At 42.9% G+C, this 23,087-nt stretch overlaps 1 protein-coding gene across 1 annotated transcript; it reads right to left on the bottom strand.

The window, feature by feature from the left end:
- Positions 1-20,238: 20,238 nt before the first annotated feature.
- Positions 20,239-21,840, bottom strand: LOC143764996 (uncharacterized). The gene is made up of 3 exons (XM_077251175.1): positions 21,532-21,840; positions 21,294-21,450; positions 20,239-21,172 (listed from the first exon to the last, which is right to left on the bottom strand). The coding sequence occupies exons 1-3, from the start codon at positions 21,644-21,646 to the stop codon at positions 20,239-20,241; spliced, it is 1,206 nt and encodes a 401-aa protein (XP_077107290.1). The 5' UTR covers positions 21,647-21,840.
- Positions 21,841-23,087: the final 1,247 nt, after the last annotated feature.

The raw sequence follows: 23,087 nt of genomic DNA, 5'->3' as shown, positions 1-23,087 counted from the left end.
CCCGCTGGCTGCATGCTGGCTGCAATATTGGATTGAAGTTCATTCTCTGTCCTCCGTAGTACATGCCTGCACAAGGCAATCTTGTGTATTTTGTCCGGAGGAGGTGGAGGGAAGGGGGCGTGAGCAGGGAGGTTTTCTTTCCTGTCCATCTATTTATGGCCACGCCACTCACCTGCACCTTAGACCTGTGGAAGCGCTGACGTAAGCGCGAAACGGCTGTCGTCACATCCTGCTCACCTCCTTTCCTGTTCCACTGCCCTGGGCCGTGTACGAGATGTTTTTTCTGAGACTTCAATAAAAGAATCTGCACCACACTTGGATCGGTGAGTGTTGCCGTATTTTTCTTCACACTCCCTGATGGTTTCCTCTTCTTCTCATACGAGCACCTCTACCGTGATGTCAGTTCCATGCTTATAATTGGAGGGACCGCAATCAGTCATTGATCCAGCAGCAGCTGTGCGGTCGTGTTTCTTTTCTTTTATGCGAACATTTTGGAGTGGCCTAGCCAGAGCCCAGCCCTTAATCCAATTGAGAATGTGTGGTCAGACTGCAAGATTGCTGTTCACCAGAGGAAACCATCTTAGGGTATGTGTCCACGTTCAGGAAACGCTGCGTTTTTGACACAGCGCTGAGCCGCAGCGTCAAAAACGCAGCGTCCAGATGTTACAGCATAGTGGAGGGGATTTAATGAAATCCCGTCTCCACTGTGCATTAAAAAACGTCCTGACCAAAAATGCACCTGAGGTCACTGGCAGGTCACCTGCGGTGTTCCTACGTGTTTTGCTCATTGTAGCAACATGCTGCGTTCTGAAAAAACGCACCGCTTGTGCGTTTTTGCGGGAATTCCGCATGCGTTTTTTAATGCACAGTGGAGACGGGATTTCATTAAATCCCCTCCACTATGCTGTAACATCTGGATGCTGCGTTTTTGGCGCTGCGGCTCAACGCTGTGTCAAAAACGCAGCGTTTCCTGAACGTGGACACATACCCTAACTTGAAGGAGCTAGAGCAGTTTTTCCTTGAGAAATGGGCAAAAATCCCAGTGGCAAGATGTGGAAAGCTCATGGAGACTTATCTAAAGCGATTTGCAGCTGTAATTGCCACAAAAGGAGGATCTACAAAGTACTGACTTTAGAGAGGTGAATAGTTATGCACACTGTAGTTTTCAGTTATTTTGTCCTATTTCTTTTTTGCTTCAATAAAAAGAAAACCAAATATTCACTGTTGTAGGCATGTTCTTTCCATAAACTGATGCAAACCCTAAAAAAAACAGTGAAATACCAGACTGACAGGAGGCAGTGAATACTTTTCAAGCCACTGTAGAACTTATGAATATGGAGGACTAAATGGAAGCAGGTTTACTAGTCCTCTAGTGATAGTCTCTTACTGATTTTATCAAAACTAGGGCAATCTATTGACAGGTTCCCTTTAAGAAGCTGTAATTGACTTCTGCTCCTATAAAAAGGGCTGAGTTTCACTGTGTTCTTCAGTCTGCTCTATTCCAGCTATGCTTAAGTGCTATATATCTATTAAGTGCTTTTTTCATCCATTATGGGAATTTTTTTTTTTTTTTGACCAAGGACACCCCATCCTCCATCAACTTAGTGTCTCCCAGCAGCTGGCTCAGAGTCACCATATTAATACTGAGGACAGAGAAGACCCCTGATCACATAGCACAGAATGGACCAGAACTGACAAGCTCCAGTGATCCCACAGCCCAAGCCTCCCATGGTAGCTAGGATTACAGGTGTGCGCCACAGCACCCAGCAGAGATGTGAGTATTACTAACCTGTAGAAGAGTCAGGGTCTGATAAGTGCAGAGCTACAAAATAGTCATCATATCTGGGTCATGTGTCAGAGCTATAAGCTTTTCTGAATAATTGCTTCTCAGTCTTGAAATTTTATTTCCAGCAAATACTAAAAAAAAATACATGTATTAACCCCTTAAGCCCCGAGGGTGGTTTGCACGTTAATGACCGGGCCAATTTTTACAATTCTGACCACTGTCCCTTTATGAGGTTATAACTCTGGAACGCTTCAACGGATCTTGGCGATTCTGACACTCTTTTCTCGTGAGATATTCTACTTCATGTTAGTGGTAAAATTTATTCGATGTAACTTGCGTTTATTTGTGAAAAAAATGGAATTTTGGCGAACATTTTGAAAATTTCACAATTTTCCAACTTTGAATTTTTATGCCCTTAAATCAACAGAGATATGTCACGCAAAATACTTAATAAGTAACATTTCCCGCATGTCTACTTTACATCAGCACAATTTTGGAACAAAATTTTTTTTGTTAGGGAGTTATAAGGGTTATAAGTTGACCAGAAATTTCTCATTTTTACAACACCATTTTTTTTTAGGGACCAACATCTCATTTGAAGTCATTTTGAGGGGTCTATATGATAGAAAATAACCAAGTGTGACACCATTCTAAAAACTGCACCCCTCATGGTGCTCAAAACCACATTCAAGAAGTTTATTAACCCTTCAGGTGTTTCACAGGAATTTTTGGAATGTTTAAATAAAAATGGAAAAATATTTAGAATTGAGAGTCCTCAGTGGTTGATACCTTTTAATGGCTAACTGAAAAGATGGTAACAAATTGCAAGCTTTCGAGACTACATACGTCTCTTCATCAGGCAAAGACTAAAACAAATTCTGAAGAATCACATATTTATGCACAACATAGTATAGAAAAAAAAAAAAAAAGGGAGAGGGGAAAAAAACCATGGATAAGCCAGGTGACATGAAGCAGAATTACCATGGGTGATAAACAGTTACGTCCATAAATATTGGGCCAATTCTTAGATAAGGATTGTTTTATTGTCCTGTGATTAGGGTCTGGTTCTGTTGTGATGACCCCACATGGTCTGACGGGCAAGTTCATTAGTTGATGTAAAAAGACATAAATCCGTGTGACACATTCATTCCTGCATTTAGAGTGTCAAAGGTCGTCATCAGTTTATATTCCCAGACTCTCCTTTCTCTCTGTGCTTTGAAATTACCTTTCAATACAAGTAATTTCATGTCCATAATGTTATGATTTGGGAGACAGAAATGTATTGCCACAGGTAGATCCATTCTTTTTTCTCTTATTGTGTGGCGGTGAGAATTCATTCTTGTTCTAAGCTTTTGCCCTGTCTCCCCCACATACAGACCCCCAGTTGGACATTTAGTACAAATAATTAGGTACACCACATTAGAAGTGTCGCAGCTGAAAGTACCTGGGATCTTGTAGTCCTGATGTGAGTTGGGGATCTTTATCTTGTCCGTGGTCATTATAAATGGACAGGTTTTACATTTTTTCTGGTTGCAAGGAAAAGTACCTGCAGCTGTTGGAGAGGACAGGGAGCTCTTGACAATGATGCTTCTTAGATTTGGGGGCTGCCTAAAACACAGTAGTGGGGGGTCTGGAAAAATGGATTGTAAACGGGCATCTTTTTGCAGTAAAGGTTGTAATTTCCGTGCAGCTCCCCTTAGCGCCTCCAGATTTGGATTGTAGGTAACTACTAGAGGTACCCGGTTATTTTCTTCTTTAGTTTTGTAATGTAGCAGGTGATTCCTTGATATTCTGGTGGCTCTTGTAATCTGATTTTCAATTGTTCTTGGATGGTAGCCCTGATTCAAAAAGGTCTTTCTGAGGCGACCCAGGTGTATGGGTCTATCCATCGGGTTGGAACATATACGATTGTATCTGATGGCTTGGCTGTAGACAATGGAGTTTTTTATGTGTTTTGGATGGAAACTGTCCCATTTAAGGTATGATGGATGGTCGATTGGCTTCTGACAGTGATGTCTCTATTTTATTGTTCTGCAGCTTAATGATGGTGTCCAGAAAGTTAATTTCAGTGCAGGAGTAGTTGAGTGTCAAGTTGATGGTGGGATGAAATTGATTAAACTGTTCATGGAACGTCTTTAGCTGTGGCTCAGACTCCGTCCAGATGATTAAAATGTCATCAATGTAGCGGTAGTACGCCAGAGGCCTGATGGGACATGAGGACAAAAAGTCGCTTTCAAGCTTGGCCATGAACAGATTTGCATACTGTGGGGCCATTTTACTTCCAAATAAATAAAAATGAACATTTAACTTTTTTTCACACAAAATTTATTTCAGCTCCAATATGATTTATTTTACCAAGGGTAACAGGAGAAAATGGACCCCAAAAGTTGTTGTACAATTTGTCCTGAGTACGCTGATACCCCATATGTGGGGGTAAACCACTGTTTGGGAGCATGGCAGAGCTCAGAAGGAAAGGAGCGCCATTTGACTTTTCAATGCAAAATTGACTGGAATTGAGATGGGACGCCATGTTGTGTTTGGAGAGCCCCTGATGTGCCTAAACATTGAAACCCCACCACAAGTGACACCATTTTGGAAAGTAGACGCCCTAAGGAACTTATCTAGATGTGTGGTGAGCACTTTGACCCACCAAGTGCTTCACAGAAGTTTATAATGCAGAGCCGTAAAAATAAAATATATTTTTTTCACAAAAATGATATTTTCGCCTCCAATTTTTTATTTTCCCAAGGGTAAGAGAAGAAAGTAGACCACAAAAGTTGTTGTGCAATTTGTCCTGAGTACGATGATACCCCATATGTGGCGGTAAACCACTGTTTGGGTGCATAGCAGAGCTCGGAAGGGAAGGAGCGCCATTTTACTTTTCAATGCAAAATTGACTGGAATTAAGATGGGACGCCATGTTGCGTTTGGAGAGCCCCTGATGTGCCTAAACATTGAAACCCCCAACAAATGACACCATTTTGGAAAGTAGACCCCTTAAGGAACTTATCTAGATGTGTGGTGAGCACTTTGACTCAACAAGTGCTTCACAGAAGTTTATAGTGCAGAGCCGTAAAAATAAAAAATCATATTTTTTCACAAAAATGATCTTTTCGCCCCCAATTTTTTATTTTCCCAAGGGTAAGAGAAGAAATTAGACCACAAAAGTTGTTGTGCAATTTATTCTGAGTACGACAATACCCCATATGTGGGAGTAAACCACTGTTTGGGCGCATAGCAGAGCTCGGAAGGGAAGGAGCGCCATTTTACTTTTCAATGCAAAATTGACTGGAATTAAGATAGGACGCCATGTTGCGTTTGGAGAGCCCCTGATGTGCCTAAACATTAAACCCCCCCCACAAGTGACACCATTTTGGAAAGTAGACCCCCTAAGGAACTTATCTAGATGTGTTTTGAGAGCTTTGAACCCCCAAGTGTTTCACTACAGTTTATAACGCAGAGCCGTGAAAATAAAAATTATTATTTTTTTCACAAAAATGATTTTTTAGCCCCCAGTTTTGTATTTTCACAAGGGTAACAGGATAAATTGGACCCCAAAAGTTGTTGACCAATATGTCCTGAGTACGCTGATACCCCATATGTGGGGTGAACCACTGTTTGGACGCATGACAGAGCTCAAAAGGGAAGGAGCGCCATTTGGAATGCAGACTTAGATGGATTGGTCTGCAGGCGTCACGTTGCATTTGCAGAGCCCCTGACGTACCCAAACAGTACAAACCCCCCACAAGTGACCCCATATTGGAAACTAGACCTCCCAATGAACTTATCTAGATGTGTTGTGAGAACTTTGAACCCCCAAGTGTTTCACTACAGTTTATAACGCAGAGCCGTGAAAATAAAAATTCTTTTTTTTTTCACAAAAATGATTTTTTAGCCCCCAGTTTTGTATTTTCACAAGGGTAACAGGATAAATTGGACCCCAAATGTTATTTTCCAATTTGTCCTGAGTACGCTGATACCCCATATGTGGGGGGGAACCACTGTTTGGGCGCATGGCAGAGCTCGGAAGGGAAGGAGCGCCATTTGGAATGCAGACTTAGATGGATTGGTCTGCAGGCTTCACGTTGCATTTACAGAGCCCCTGATGTACCCAAACAGTAGAAACCCCCCACAAGTGACCCCATATTGGAAACTAGACCTCCCAAGGAAGTTATCTAGATGTGCTGTGAGAACCCCCAAGTGTTTCACTACAGTTTACAACGCAGAGCCGTGAAAATAAAAAATCCTTTTTTTTCCCACAAAAATGATTTTTAGCCCCCCAAATTTTTATTTTCCCAAGGATAACAAGAGAACTTGGACCCCAAAAGTTGTTGTCTAATTTGTCCCGAGTACGCTGATATGCCATATGTTGGGGTAAACCCCTGTTTGGGCGCACGGGAGAGCTCGGAAGGGAAGGAGCACTGTTTTACTTTTTCAACGCAGAATTGGCTGGAATTGAGATCGGACCCATGTCACGTTTGGAGAGCCCCTGATGTGCCTGGACAGTGGAAACTCCCCAATTCTACCTGAAACCCTAATCCAAACACACCCCTAACCCTAATCCCAATGGTAACCCTAACCACACCCCTAAACCTGACACACCCCTAATTCTAATCCCAATTCTAATCCCAACCCTAATCCCAACCGTAAATGTAATCCAAACCCTAACTTTAGCCGCAACCCTAACCCTAACTTTAGCCCCAACCCTAACCCTAACTTTAGCCCCAACCCTAACCCTAATTTTAGCCCCAACTCTAACCCTAACTTTAGCCCCAACCCTAACCCTAACTTTAGCTCCAACCCTAGCCCCAACCCTAACCCTAGCCCTAACCCTAACCCTAGCCCTAACCCTAATCCTAACCCTAACCCTAGCCCTAACCCTAGCCCTAACCCTAACCGTTACCCTAGCCCTAATGGGAAAATGGAAATAAATACATTTTTTTAATTTTATTATTTTTCCCTAACTAAGGGGGTGATGAAGGGGGGTTTGATTTACTTTTCTAGCATTTTTTATATCGGATTTTTATGATTGGCAGCTGTCACACACTAAAAGACGCTTTTTATAGCAAAAAAGTTTTTGTGTCTCCACATTTTGAGACCTATATTTTTTCCATATTTTGGTCCACAGAGTCATGTGAGGTCTTGTTTTTTGCGGGACGAGTTGACGTTTTTATTGGTAACATTTTCGGACACGTGACAGTTTTTGATCACTTTTTATTCCGATTTTTGTGAGGCAGAATGACCAAAAACCAGCTATTCATGAATTTCTTTTGGGGGAGGCGTTTATACCGTTTCACGTTTGGTAAAATTGATAAAGCAGTTTTTTTCTTCGGGTCAGTACGATTACAGCGATATCTCATTTATATAATTTTTTTATGTTTTGGCGCTTTTATACGATAAAAGCTATTTTATAGAAAAAATAATTATTTTGGCATCGCTTTATTCTGAGGACTATAACTTTTTTATTTTTTTGCTTATGATGCTGTATGGCAGCTCGTTTTTTGCGGGACAAGATGACGTTTTCAGCGGTACCATGGTTATTTATATCTGTTTTTTTGATCGCGTGTTATTCCACTTTTTGTTTGGTGGTATGATAATATAGCATCGTTTTTTGGCTCGTTTTTTTTTTTTTTTTCTTACGGTGTTCACTGAAGGGGTTAACTAGTGGGACAGTTTTATAGGTTGGGTCGTTACGGACGCGGTGATACTAAATATGTGTACTTTTATTGTTTTTTTGTTTTTTTCTAGATAAAGAAATGTATTTATGGGAATAATATATATATATATTTTCTTTATTTAGGATTTTTTTTTCTTTTTTTTTTACACATGTGGACATTTTTTTTTTTTACTTTTTTACTTTGTCCCGGTGGGGACATCACAGATCGCCAATCTCACAGTTTGCACAGCACTCTGTCAGATCGGCGATCTGACATACAGCCGTGCAGGCTTACCAGCGCCTGCTGTGGACCCAGAAGTAATCCCTGCAGGACCCGGATGCAGCCCGGCGGCCATTTTGGATCCGGGGACTGCAGGGAGGAGACGCTCGGTACAAGGTGAGTACATCGCCTTGTACCGATCGTCTCAGGGAAGCCCGCAGGGAGCCCCCTCCCTGCGCGATGCTTCTCTGTACCGCCGGTACACTGCGATCATGTTTGATCGCAGTGTGCCGTGGGTTAATGTGCTGGGGGCGGCCCGTGATCGCTCCTGGCACACAGTGCCGGATGTCAGCTGCGATAGTCAGCTGACACCCGGCCGCGATCGGCCGCGCTCCCCCCGTGAGCGTGGCCGATCGCATATGACGTACTATCCCGTCACTGGGAATTAAGTCCCAGGTCACCTTGACGGGATAGTACGTCATATGGGATTAAGGGGTTAAATATAAGCTCATCCTGACCATAGATGGTTCCTCAGTTCTTTTCGGTAAAATATATGATTCCATTGCCTCAGATTCCCAGGAAGCTTTTTTTATTCTTTTTTTAATATTACTGATTTTATGAAGCTGCAATTTACTCTAAAATTATATGATTTTTTACTAATATTGGAGGAAAACTATTGACCCGATCTCCCATAAAAAGTCTGGATTTCACTATATTACTCTGTCTGCTCCGTCATGGATATTCACAGGTATTATCTACTGGACAGCACAGAGACTTTCACCTGCTCTGTTTCTGACCTGGGCTGGGGCACCGCTTCACACTGTTATTTTCAGCAAAGGCTAAAATGCAGGTTACATGATACCTCCTACTGGGCATGGATGGTTCTGCAGTTATTCTTCTTTTTTTCTCTTCCAAGATCTGATTTCATTGCTTCACATTCCCAGGAGACTTATAAGAAAATATATATTATTGATCTTAAGGCGTATGTCCCAACTTTTTGAAGAACAGAAAGAGAGATAAATAATGTCGCAAATTTTGACCACAACCATTTACTATTTTTTCTATGCTGGCAGGAGATGTCAGATGGGCAGTGACAGGAAAATTCAGTCTATGCCCGAGACTGCAGGGCACAGACCCAAATCCAGGTGTGTCCTGCTATATGCCGGATGTATAAGTCTAGAGATGAGCGGATCAATTCACGGGGCTCCGGTTCATCATCCAGGCCTGTGGTACCTGGCGGCTGGACAGGAGGCCTGCAAATCTCTTACTCTATGGCGTTCCCACTCGGCTTTGATGAGTAAGGGATGTTGGGGTCTTTAAGGCCGTGTTCACACGTAGTGTAAATACTGTGTTTTGTTTTCTGCGCCAAACTACTCAATAACAATCTTCTCTGGATATTGCATTTTCTCAGCATTTTCTATGCCTTTTCCCCATTATTTGATGTGATGTTTGTGCAGATTTGAAGCCACGCTTTTTAGTGTATTTTTATAGTACAGAAAAGCTTTGATTCTGAACTTAGAAAATAACTGCATTTTTTTACAGGGACAGTTAGATGCAGCAGAATTTCTGTGCAAAAAAAGCGGTAGAAAAAACCTCAGCATTTATACTACATGTGAACACGACCTAAATGTCCAAGCAAAGTGGATGTGATTTCATGAAATCTCCGCCTTGGTGGACGCTGCTGAACTGTGCGAATTTGGTGCTTTATTTCTCTATAGGCTTCTATGTGGAGCCACTTAAATAAAAAAGAACCTAGACATGTTTGGTGTCTATGAACTCGTAATGACCTGGAGAATCATAATGGCTGGTTAGTTTTAGCATTTAGTTTACATGGCTAAAAAACAACAACAAGGGTGTAATTGCACTTTTTTTTGCAATTTCACTGCACTTGGATTTTTTTCCTGTTTTCCAGTACACGATATGTTAAAACCAATCATGTCTTTCAAAACATAAGCCCTCACATGGCCATATTCACCGAAAAATAAAAAAGTTATGGCTCTGGGAAAAAGGGGAGCAAAAAACGAAGAGGCCGAAACAGAAAATGACCCGGGGGTTAAGGGGTTAATAGAGAAAAAAACTTATTGTGCAATTTTTAAGCCACTTATCACTGTGTTGTGTGGGTTGTTATGACTACAAGGAAGCCAAATATGTACATGTTATTTTCTGATTTGTGATGTTTTTAAAAAGTGCAATAAAAATGACATGATTGTAATTGTCTTTTATTATTTTGTCATTTTTTAGGAAGAAGAAAAAGTCTCTCTTACATTTTCCCTCTAGAATACAGGGATATAGAAATACTCTGTTGTGTACAGATGTATCTCTACATATCGTTATCATCTGCATCTGGTGTCACTGTTTACAATAAAGGCGCAAGTGTACAAAATTCTGATCCTTGCAGCACTGGAGCCTTTGGTTCGTTGCTTCAGCTGTTTCCTGCAATTATAGAGGTTTCAGGTAGTGATGAGTGATTATACTCCTTGCTCGGATGGTCTCCGTGTATTTGTGACTGCTCAGAGATTTAGTTTTCCTTGCCGCAGCTGCATGATTCCCACGCAGCATTGCCATAAAGTGGGAGAATGAACTCAGGTAACTTCTTCAGCGATGCACTGCAGGTGCCATTATCTCCTGTCAGTGCATCGTGGGAGGCCTATAGAGCAGTGACATCTCCTGATGTCACTGTTCTATAGGGGAGATCGTCGTGGGACACTCGTTATTAATTGGACTTCGTCGGACAGGGAGTAAGTATATGGTTGGTTTAATATTGTTTATTTTTTGCAGGTGATTGATGGATTCGGGGAATTAGGCGTGATTGTAAGTATGGTGAAATTAAGAATATTAAAATACTTTTTTCTGGCTGTATCTTTTTTTAACTACAATAGGATTAGTAATGGATAGGTGTCTTATTGACGCCTCTCCATTACTAACCGGGCTTGATGTCACCTTACAATACAAAGGTGACATTAACCCCTTATAACCCCATATGCCACCGCTACAGGGCAGTGGGAAGAGAGAGGCTAAGTGCCAGAATTGGCGCATCTTACAGAGGCACCATTTCTGGGGCAGCTGGGAGCTGGTATTTTTAGCTGGGGGGCCATATCCTTGGCCCCTCTCTAGGATATGAGTATCAGCCTGCAGCTATCTGCATAGCCTTTCTGGCTATAAATTATAGGGGGACCCCACATCATTTTTTTGGGGGTCCCCCTATTTTAATAGCCAGTAAACGCTAAATATACAGCTGCGGGCTGATATTCATAGCCTGGGAAGCTCCAGGGGTACTAACCCCCTTCCCAGGCTACAAACATCGGCCCCCAGTCACTGGCTTTCCCACTTTGGACTTGCAAATTGTGCCGGAGCCCATGCCATTTTTTTTCCATTTTTTTAAAATTAAACAGATATTGCGTTTAAGGCAGGGGTCACATTTGCAAGAAACTCGCACGAGTCTTGCACCTTAATACCCGCCACTGTCACCGGTACTTGGGACTTGGGAGTGTGCGGCTGCATGTATTTCTATGTAGCTGAATGCTCCGGTCCCAGTAAATAGATCAATGGCTGCACTCAAAATTTACTGTGCTAAGGCAAGGAAATGTGCGATACATGAAATGTGAATAGCATAATGGCTTGTGAAATTTATGAAAAAACACATGAGATTCTTAGCACAAGATTTGGCCAAAAGTTGTGAGCCCATCCACCAAACGTCAAGGTAATCTCAAAACGGATGGGTACCTGAGCTGACTGCCTAATGTGAACACTTACCTATGGCTAATAACATGGTAAAGCCTGCTTTTATAGGAATCTCAGAACCAACTGTGTTTGGATGTAATTAAAATCACAGCATGGTGAAGGGCGGGGCACCAGTTCAGACTATATTGCTGTTCAGTCAGTTCTCCTATATTTATTATGTACTATTTTTTCTGACTTGAACACCCCGCCCTTCACCATGCTGTGATTTTAATTACATCCAAACACAGTTGGTTCTGAGCTTCCTATAAAAGCAGGCTTTACCATGTTATTAGCCATAGGTAAGTGTTCACACTAGGCAGTCAGCTCAGGTACCCATCCGTTTTGAGATTACCTTGACGTTTGGTGGATGGGCTCACAACTTTTGGCCAAATCTTGTGCTAAGAATCTCATGTGTTTTTTCATAAATTTCACAAGCCATTATGCTATTCACATTTCATGTATCGCACATTTCCTTGCCTTAGCACAGTAAATTTTGAATGCAGCCATTGATCTATTTGCTATATGACTTTTCTGGTTATGCACCAGTTCAGACTATATTGCTGTTCAGTCAGTTCTATATTTATTATGCTCCAGTCCCAGTGCCATGTTTTTCGGTGCATTTTTGCCTGAGCTTTTGCCCTTCATTTTTGACTGATTTGAGGGAAGTCAATGGTGAAAAACGTTAAAAAAACACAGAGAAATGACACGCAGCAAATTTTGTGCACCAAATCTACAAGTCACAGATAAGTTACAAATAAGCAACATGTGTATGACACTTCAGGTTTCTCACTCTATTTGCTTACATCAGGATTGCTTCAGGTTTTGCTAGTAAATCTACATGGCGAAAATGCACAAAATCTGCAACGTGTGCACAAGCCCTTATGGAAAAGTAGGCAGGAAAAAACCTTTACTTACACACTGAAATTGTAAGGCTCATTTTCAGTTTGCCAAAAGACGTGAGTGACTCCCCAATTGTATGGAGGAAGGTGCTGGGGTCAGATGAAACTAATACTGAACTTTTTGACCACCAAGGTAAATGCTATGCCTGGCATCAAACCAACACAACTCATCACCCCAAGAACTTAATGATGTTTTTCAGCAGCAGGGACAGGGAAAATGGTCGAGTTGAGGGGAAAATGGATAGTGCAAAATACTGGGATATTCTTGAGCAAAACCTGTTTCAGTCAGTCAGTGATTTGAAGCTGTGATGGCTCGCACACAACAAAATTAGAAGTGACGGTGCTAGTGAAAGGAGCCAAAAGTTCCGAATGTACTAGATATGAAGATCACTGCACACGTACAAGTTGAAGGTATGCTTTAAGTGGAAATTTATTTATAGTGGTTTTTTAGAAAAAGCGACTGGTAAGCGTTGACGTTTCGGCTAATACATAGCCTTGGTCACAACGTCGCTAGAAAAAATACAAATATTTACAATTAGATATGTACAATGACTGGTGCACATACATTTATCAAGAAATGTACATTTATATACAATATTTACAATTGTGATATTCATGTACAGAGAAATGTCTCTGTGTGACCTTGTAGCGAGATGTCATAGAATAACATATGCAGATAAAGAAGCATTAAGACATATGTATTAAGAGAGATAAGTCCAAGGAAATGCATATCGTGGTGTCTGTGCTATATCGTATGAATAAGGCAATAAGGTGGCCTACCCAATATATGAAGAGTCCAGGGCCGGACTGGCCATAGGGCACTTCTGGCAAATGCCAGAAGGGCCGGTGCCAGTGGTGGGCCGCTCAATCCGCCGCCCCCGCCGTCGCATTCAACTATACCGGCGTATAGACGCCGGTACAGTTGAATGCAATGATGGAGGAGAGAGCGTCTACAGACGCTCCTCTCCCATCATTCCCCGCTCTGCCTCTGACACTGCGGGTGCGCGATGATGTCATATCATCGCGCACCTGCTGTGTCCCGGGCAGACTGCAGCTGCTGAGACAGGAGCAGGAACCAGGAAGCAACGCTGGGCACGAGGAGAGGTGAGGAGAGTTTTTTTTTTTTCTGGACTGTGGGGCCATTCTCGGAGGAGGTGAGGGGAGGAAGAGAAGAGATGTGGGCTGTATATAGTTCTCTGTGGGCTGTTCTCTGTGCTGTATACTGCTGTGGGCTGTATATAGTTCTCTGTGGGCTGTGCTCTGTGCTGTATACTGCTGTGGGCTGTATATAGTTCTCTGTGGGCTGTGCTCTGTGCTGTATACTGCTGTGGGCTGTATATAGTTCTCTGTGGGCTGTGCTCTGTGCTGTATACTACTGTGGGCTGTATATAGCTCTCTGTGGGCTGTGCTCTGTGCTGTATACTACTGTGGGCTGTATATAGTTCTCTGTGGGCTGTGTTCTGTGCTGTATACTACTGTGTGCTCTGTGCTATATATAGTTCTCTGTGGGCTGTTCTCTGTGCTGTATACTGCTGTGGGCTGTATATAGTTCTCTGTGGGCTGTGCTCTGTGCTGTATACTGCTGTGGGCTGTATATAGCTCTCTGTGGGCTGTGCTCTGTGCTGTATACTACTGTGTGCTCTGTGCTATATATAGTTCTCTGTGGGCTGTGCTCTGTGCTGTATACTGCTCTGGGCTGTATATAGTTCTCTGTGGGCTGTGCTCTGTGCTGTATACTGCTGTGGGCTGTATATAGTTCTCTGTGGGCTGTGCTCTGTGCTGTATACTACTGTGGGCTGTATATAGCTCTCTGTGGGCTGTGCTCTGTGCTGTATACTACTGTGGGCTGTATATAGCTCTCTGTGGGCTGTGCTCTGTGCTGTATACTACTGTGGGCTGTATATAGTTATCTGTGGGCTGTGCTCTGTGCTGTATGCTACTGTGGGCTGTATATAGTTCTCTGTGGGCTGTGCTCTGTGCTGTATATAGTTCTCTGTGGGCTGTGCTCTGTGCTGTATACTACTGTGGGCTGTATATAGTTATCTGTGGGCTGTGCTCTGTGCTGTATACTACTGTGGGCTGTATATAGTTATCTGTGGGCTGTGCTCTGTGCTGTATGCTACTGTGGGCTGTATATAGTTCTCTGTGGGCTGTGCTCTGTGCTGTATATAGTTCTCTGTGGGCTGTGCTCTGTGCTGTATACTACTGTGGGCTGTATATAGTTATCTGTGGGCTGTGCTCTGTGCTGTATGCTACTGTGGGCTGTATATAGTTCTCTGTGGGCTGTGCTCTGTGCTGTATATAGTTCTCTGTGGGCTGTGCTCTGTGCTGTATACTACTGTGGGCTGTATATAGTTATCTGTGGGCTGTGCTCTGTGCTGTATGCTACTGTGGGCTGTATATAGTTCTCTGTGGGCTGTGCTCTGTGCTGTATATAGTTCTCTGTGGGCTGTGCTCTGTGCTGTATACTACTGTGGGCTGTATATAGTTCTCTGTGGGCTGTGCTCTGTGCTGTATACTACTGTGTGCTGTATATAGTTCTCTGTGGGCTGTGCTGTATATAGTACTCTGTGGGCTGTGCTGTATATAGTACTCTGTGGGCTGTGCTGTATATAGTACTCTGTGGGCTGTGCTGTATATAGTACTCTGTGGGCTGTGCTGTATATAGTACTCTGGGCTGGGCTGTGTATAGTACTCTGTGGGCTGTGCTGTATATAGTACTCTGTGGGCTGTGCTGTATATAGTACTCTCTGGGCTGTGCTGTATATAGTACTCTCTGGGCTGTGCTTTATATAGTACTCTGGGCTGTGCTGTATATAGTACTCTGGGCTGTGCTTTATATAGTTCTCTGTGGGCTGTGCTGTATATAGTTCTCTGTGGGCTGTGCTGTATATAGTTCTCTGTGGGCTGTGCTGTATATAGTTCTCTGTGGGCTGTGCTGTATATATTACTTTGTGGGCTGTGCTGTATATATTACTTTGTGGGCTGTGCTGTATATATTACTCTGTGGGCTGTGCTGTATACTACTGTGTGGACTGTGCTGTATACTTCTACGTGGGCTGTGCTGTATACTACTGTGTGGTCTGTGCTGTATACTACTGTGTGGTCTGTGCTGAATACTGCTGTGTGGGCTGTGTTATCTACTACGCGAGCTGTGCTATAGTATGCAGGCTGTGCTGTATACTATGCGGTTTGTGCTATATAATATGCGGGCTTTGCTATATACTATGGGGAGTATATTATATTCTATGGGGGAGGCCATGTTATGTACTATGTGGCTGTGTTATATACTATTGTGGGGGTATATTATATTCTATGGGGGAGGCTGCGTTATATACTATGGGGGGCTGCATTATATTCTATGGGGGGCTACATTATATATTATGGGGAGGTGGGCTGTATTATATTCTATGGGGGTTACATACTCTGGGGTGGCTGCATTATACTCTGTGGGGTGGCTGCATTATACTCTGGGGTGGCTGCATTATACTCTGGGGTGGCTGCATTATACTCTGGGGTGGCTGCATTATACTCTGGGGTGGCTGCATTATACTATATGTGGGCTGCATTATACTGTATCGAGGACTATGGGGAATACGTTATACTATATGAAGAACTATGGGGTGCATTATACTATGGGAAGTGAATTGTACTACATGGATGACTGTGGCGGTGCATTATACTATATGGAGCACTATGAGGATTGTATTATGCTATATGGAGGACTATGAGGATTGTATTATGCTATATGGAGGACTATGAGGAGTGTATTATACTATGTGGAGGACTGAGCAGTGTATTTTAATATATGGAGGACTATAGGGAGTGTATTATACTATATGGAGGACTATGGAGCACATTATAATATATGGAGGACTATGGGGTGTATTTTACTAAACAAGTAAAATGCTGCATATTCGGATTGTTTTTGCTGGAACAAAAAGCCTTGTTGTCAGCAGCACATTGCCAGTGTAAACTGTAGATGTGCTGCTGAAAACATGATACTGTATGGTGATCTATTAGTGATCGTTCTGTCTCATCATTATTCCTCAGCTGGTGGAAAGAGGCCGGGAAACAAGCGTTGAACAACTTCAGTATTGTCGATCAAACTCGTTTAGCGGCCTGAACTCAGCGCACGTAAATACAACAGAAAGGCTTCTGTGTGATGTGCAATATGTTAGCATTTGGGGACCCATTTTAAACTTTGCCTAGGGCCCCACTTTGCCTAAAACCGGCCCTGCTTACAAGTGTACAAAGATATTATACAGTCACCATGTGACAAGTGGGCCTGTGTAACTTCAAATGCCAGGGCTGAATTTTAGTCCCAGTCCGGCCCTGGAAGAGTCTATCTTGATTTGAGACAATGGTGATGTAGAGCAATGGAATGTTTTATCCTGTCAGAATTGATAAAAAGAGAGGGGCATGTATACGTGGATGTCCCAGGGGGTCACCATGATGTATGTGACAACGTGAAGGGGTAACTGAGACCTACCCTGACAATTTAGTTGATTGTCATGTATCATAGGATATTCTTTGCCAATGGTTGGTAGGGATGAGGATGGCAATCCTGTGCCAGGGGCCTGTGGAAAGGTATGTTGATAAGATCACCCTGAAAAAATAGGAGCAAACTATATAATGTGTCCTATAGGGTACGGTAGGAACCTACCCTGGTGGTGTATATGGAGACTTCTGTGTCTAATGATGTGGAGTCCAGACCCCAGTGGGCGTGGTACTACAATGCCCAGCGTTTGTCCGGCAGTAGCTGTGGAAATTGGTAATGTCATGTTAACGACCGTGAGAAATAATAGTCTGAAGGTAATGTGGGTATACTTAGCTTTGTGGTTGTGACCTACGTCCATAGGTGGCGCAGCGGTATGAGGCTGACACTCCCGTGTCTAAGCTGAGACTGGCGCTGGGTGACTGTGCGCGCTTCTAATCATAGAGCGCTGCGAGGTCATGTGACCGGAAATAATGGAGACGCTGGCGCTTGCGCTGTTCAAACTGCAGTAGTGTGTGGCCGGCAAAGTTTATGTGTTGTCATGGGGATCGAGTGGGGACAACACATAAACTTTGCCGGCCACACACTACTGCAGTTTGAACAGCGCAAGCGCCAGCGTCTCCATTATTTCCGGTCACATGACCTCGCAGCGCTCTATGATTAGAAGCGCGCACAGTCACCCAGCGCCAGTCTCAGCTTAGACACGGGAGTGTCAGCCTCATACCGCTGCGCCACCTATGGACGTAGGTCACAACCACAAAGCTAAGTATACCCACATTACCTTCAGACTATTATTTCTCACGGTCGTTAACATGACATTACCAATTTCCACAGCTACTGCCGGACAAACGCTGGGCATTGTAGTACCACGCCCACTGGGGTCTGGACTCCACATCATTAGACACAGAAGTCTCCATATACACCACCAGGGTAGGTTCCTACCGTACCCTATAGGACACATTATATAGTTTGCTCCTATTTTTTCAGGGTGATCTTATCAACATACCTTTCCACAGGCCCCTGGCACAGGATTGCCATCCTCATCCCTACCAACCATTGGCAAAGAATATCCTATGATACATGACAATCAACTAAATTGTCAGGGTAGGTCTCAGTTACCCCTTCACGTTGTCACATACATCATGGTGACCCCCTGGGACATCCACGTATACATGCCCCTCTCTTTTTATCAATTCTGACAGGATAAAACATTCCATTGCTCTACATCACCATTGTCTCAAATCAAGATAGACTCTTCATATATTGGGTAGGCCACCTTATTGCCTTATTCATACGATATAGCACAGACACCACGATATGCATTTCCTTGGACTTATCTCTCTTAATACATATGTCTTAATGCTTCTTTATCTGCATATGTTATTCTATGACATCTCGCTACAAGGTCACACAGAGACATTTCTCTGTACATGAATATCACAATTGTAAATATTGTATATAAATGTACATTTCTTGATATATGTATGTGCACCAGTCATTGTACATATCTAATTGTAAATATTTGTATTTTTTCTAGCGACATTGTGACCAAGGCTATGTATTAGCCGAAACGTCAACGCTTAGGCTTCTTTCACACTTCAGTTGTGTGGCGTCAGTTGGGTCCGACATCGTGGCGGATCGACGGATCCGTCAAATTTCATGCAAAAACGGTTCTAACGGATCCGGTTTCTTAACGGATCAGCTGCCCTAATCCGTTAAAAAAACGGATCCGTTAGAACCGTTGCGAACATTTTTACATCCGTTGCAACCGTTTTTTGACGGATCCGTTTTTTAAAAGGGGAGGATTTCAATGTGATTGGCTACTGGAAACTTCTGGAAAACTATATATAGCGTGTATTTACACCACATCTTTGAAAGGTTGTAGAGAAAGTGGCAGAAATGGAAGGAGTCCTGGCGAACATTGCAAAGATCTATGCAGATTTTACTTTTGAGGCAAATCAGTTGGCAGTCAGCGTTCGAGAGAGGGAGGAACGAAGACTGCGAATCCTACAGCAGCGGCGTAAGAGAAGGCTGTGGATCCATCCCATCACAGCACAACGTATGACCCGTGGTGTTTATTCCACGCTTTACATGGAACTAAGGGAAAACCCTCAAAAGTTCTTCAATTATGTGAGGATGAGAGCTGAAAATTTTGAATTTTTATTGGGCTATGTGGAAGACTGTATACGGAGACGAGACACCCAGATGCGATTCTCAATATCACCAGCAGAGCGTCTCATGGTGACTATTCGGTAAGTCATTTTTTTTATTAAATGATTCTCATTCATCAGACTTATAACTGTGTTGTTTTTTTTTGTATTTTTTTTATTAAGTATTGTCTTTTCTTTTTGTTAACAGATTCCTTGCAACTGGAGAGTCCTTCTCATCCCTCCATTTTCAATTTCGACTTGGGATATCCACCATCTCGGGGATCATCAGAGATACCTGCCGGGCATTGTGGGAGTGCCTACAAGTGGAATACATCCCAGAGCCATCACAGGAGAGGTGGCTGGAGATCGCCCAAATTTTTCATCAGATTTGCCAGTTTCCAAATTGTGTTGGAGCAGTTGATGGAAAGCACATAAGGATCGTCAAACCTTCAGGCTCTGGGTCACAGTTTTATAACTATAAGAAGTATTTCTCTATTGTGTTGATGGCCATAGCTGACGCACAATGCAAGTTCATCGCTGTGGATATAGGTGCGTATGGACGTGCAAATGATTCACAAATCTTTAAAAATTCACCAATGGGGCGCCGTTTATATGGAGAGACATTTGATTTTCCGCCCCCTAGACCTCTCCCTGGAACCACCGGTCCACCGTTACCATTTGTTTGTGTTGGAGATGATGCCTTCCAGCTTTCCCCACATTTGCTTAAACCCTTTGGAAGTAGTGGACTGACCCAGAGGAAGAAAATTTTCAATTACCGTTTAACCAGAGCACGCAGAGTAGTGGAATGTGCCTTTGGCATCCTAACTGCCAAATGGAGAGTGCTACTAACTGCCATTAAACTGCAGACTGAAACTGTCGATGATGTGGTCAAAGCGTGCGTTGTCCTGCATAATTTTGTTCTATCAAAAGAACAAGTTTCCCTGGAGGATAATGTTTCAGAAAGCACCTTACGGGATTACCAAAACCCCACTTTTCGCAGTCCAGTTGCAGTCTGCAGAATGCGGGACAGTTTTGCAGACTACTTCATGTCTCCTGCAGGATCAGTTGACTGGCAGTATGAAATGGTGTAAAAAATTTATTTATTTTTATACTTGTAAAAATACCAATTTTTGTTTGCATACAAAATCTTTGTACTTTAATGCAGCATTGTATGTTTTGCAACGGTACCCTTTAAACACTGTTAATGTTACTATTGCCATAACCTTGGTGACTTAAAAAATTAAAAGAAAAAAAAAAAGAAAGACAATAAAAAATTTTTTAAACCAAACAACTGTTTATTTATTGACTTTTACAGATTCTCATAGTTTTGGGTGGAGATAGTAGCGGAGGGGCTGACAGGCGGGCGGACCACGTCGAGAGTGGGGGACAGGACATCACGGGGAGGAACAGAAGTGGAATGGGTGGTGAAAACATGAGGTTGTGTAGAGAGTTGAGGTGCAGATGTGGTGTGTGTGAGGTATGAAGGTGTTGCTGGGATTGATAACGGAGAAGTTAAAGGGGAAGAATGGAAGGGGGACGTTAAAAACTGGGAAAGACTAAGGGGGGAAGGAACAAATGACAAAGGAGTAGAATGGACGGGAGGAGGACGTACAGGAGGAGGACGGATGGGAGGATAGACGGTGGATTGAGAGGGGAAAGGTGTTGACACATGAAGGGTAGGTGGAGGGGCATGGGATATCGCCTGCGCTAGAGCAGTGTGGCAGCCTTGCATCACATGCATCTGCAGGTCAGGAGTTAGATTTTCCATGTGCCTGAGGACCGCCTGAAAAAAACAGTGCCTTGGTGACTGGTTTGCATCTGATTGCATCCTATCAAGACGACTGCTGAGTTCAAGTATGCTTTTGTTAAGCATATTGTACCCAGCAGACGTTTGCTCACTCAAAAGCTTGATGGCACTGTGAAAGGATGCATTCAGATGCAAAAAGTCAGGCGCATAGCTCCTTTCCTGACCTCTCTGGCGCTGCCGTCCTGACCACAAAGTTGGTCTAGAAGTTGCGGCAGTGGCAGAGGGGTGGGGTAAAGGGAACTCTAACTCATCACCTGCAGCTTCAAGTGACGAAGTCCGCCCTGCTGCTCCAGCGCTGGTGGATGAGGCTGAGGGATCAAACAAAAGGGTAGGTGCAGAAACAGAGGGGTCGACGTGGTCCCCGGTGGCGGACTCTCGAGGGATCGCTCCAGAGGGCTGCAACTCTGATGCAGGCTCCCGAGTGCTGCAGAAAGTGCTGTTAAAGAAGAAGAAAAAAAATATTAGTATCTTTATATTACAATTGCCCTTGCTGCAAAAAAATTGAAGGTTACACATTTTTTCAGTTTGACTGAAAATATGTGGTGTTGAATATTTACCTTCTGCTCAGCAGCGTCGACCGTAGGAACGACAGGGCTCTGGCATGTTTGTATCTGCTCCTGCGTCCTCTAGATCCACTCGGGGCCTGCATCTCCTTATTAAACTCCCTCTTGAAGCGATCCCTGATTGACCGCCACCGCACGATAATCCTGTTACCTGGAAAGAGATAGCAAAAATTGGTTACTATACACCACATTAAATCATGCTAAAATAAGGTTATGAAGTGTGAATACTTACGCGCTAGATCCTGGGCCCCAGCATCGAGTTCCTCCCAGTTATCCATAACAGCACTGCACACTTCCTCCCATAGCCGTCGGGTGATTAACTGGTCAGCATGGCGGCGGTCCGACATGTTCCACAGCGGCTCCCTACTTTGTACTGCTTCGATGAGGGTGTTCACATCGATGCCCTCCTCTTCATCATCTTGTTCGGGAGCACGCTGTGAAGCCTACGAAAAATATAACAATAAAAAGGGAAAGATTACAACACATGAATTTTACATTTTACTACACAACAAAACAAAAAGGAACTTACTCTTCGGCGACCGCCGCGATTATCATTCCGACGACTATGGGAGGTGCTTTGAGGAACTCTATGTCGAGCCCCGGATTGTGAGGACTAATAAAAAATTTTTTTAAAAAAAAATTAATAATGTTCTTAGATCGAGGCATATGTATTGTGTGTGCTGTCATGAATGTTTGTGTTGGGTGTAGTGCATTGTATGTGAGGATCGGTCTGTTCAAAACTTACACTATGCGCTCCCGCTCCTTGTCTTTCTCCACCCTGTCCGTCTCCTTCTGTAAGCCCCTCTGCTTCATATTCCTGTGAATACAGAACACATAAAGGGTTAAAAAACAATGACCATAGTTGTATCACCAAAAAATTTTACAGAACAAAAAAAAAATACAATACCTCAGTTTGCTGCTGATGTGCTGGGGGGCTCTCAGAAGAAGACATTATGGTCTTTGCGTACCTCTTGGTCCCAAGTATCTGTAAGTATACAGACAGTTCTAAGCTACTATACACAAGGATAGATGCAGCTGTAGGATTTAACACTTACATCTTTTTTAAAAACTTTTAGATTTCATCCCACACAAAATGAAATTTTTTTTCTAACCGTCATACTTTATATGGTAGATATGCTTGATGCACAAGCTGCCAAACCCTCTAGCCCTGTTTCCCCACCAAAAAAACCCCCCAAGAACCCTTTAAAGCAACACCAAAACTGAAATTGATATGCGCAATGCGCATGTTGGTAAAAGCCACCTATCAAACCTTATCAAAAATGTTCCTCATTCGAACTTAAAATACCAATTCCAAAAATTGGTAATTATGATTACCCTACAGTTTGTATTTTCTAAAACCGGATAACATATTCTATACACAAGATTTGCATTACACATTTATATATATAACCTTTACTGCATGTTTACCCAATATTACATTTATCTTGAAATGAGACTACTGACAGTTTTGTGTAATTTTTATTACTATTTTTTTAAAAAAATTTATTTTTTTTAATGGTACAGTAGGAGCTACACTGCTCTTTATTTGAAATACTATAACATTTGGGATAACAACAAAAATGCAGAACACATCACACATCATTTATACACACACACAAAACTCATTTTACACCTCAGCTATAAAAAATAACAGCTTAAATAGTATGAAAAACATATAAACAGGGCAGGCAGGCGCACGCACACAAGCACGCACGCACACAAGCATGCACGCACACAAGCACGCACACAAACACGCACGCACACAAGCATGCAAGCACGCACACAAGC

Source organism: Ranitomeya variabilis, chromosome 4 (genome assembly GCF_051348905.1).
Source record: "Ranitomeya variabilis isolate aRanVar5 chromosome 4, aRanVar5.hap1, whole genome shotgun sequence".
Taxonomy (NCBI): domain Eukaryota; kingdom Metazoa; phylum Chordata; class Amphibia; order Anura; family Dendrobatidae; genus Ranitomeya; species Ranitomeya variabilis.
The sequence above is the reverse complement of the archived record's forward strand: the minus strand, read 5'-3'. Positions and strand labels throughout refer to the sequence as shown.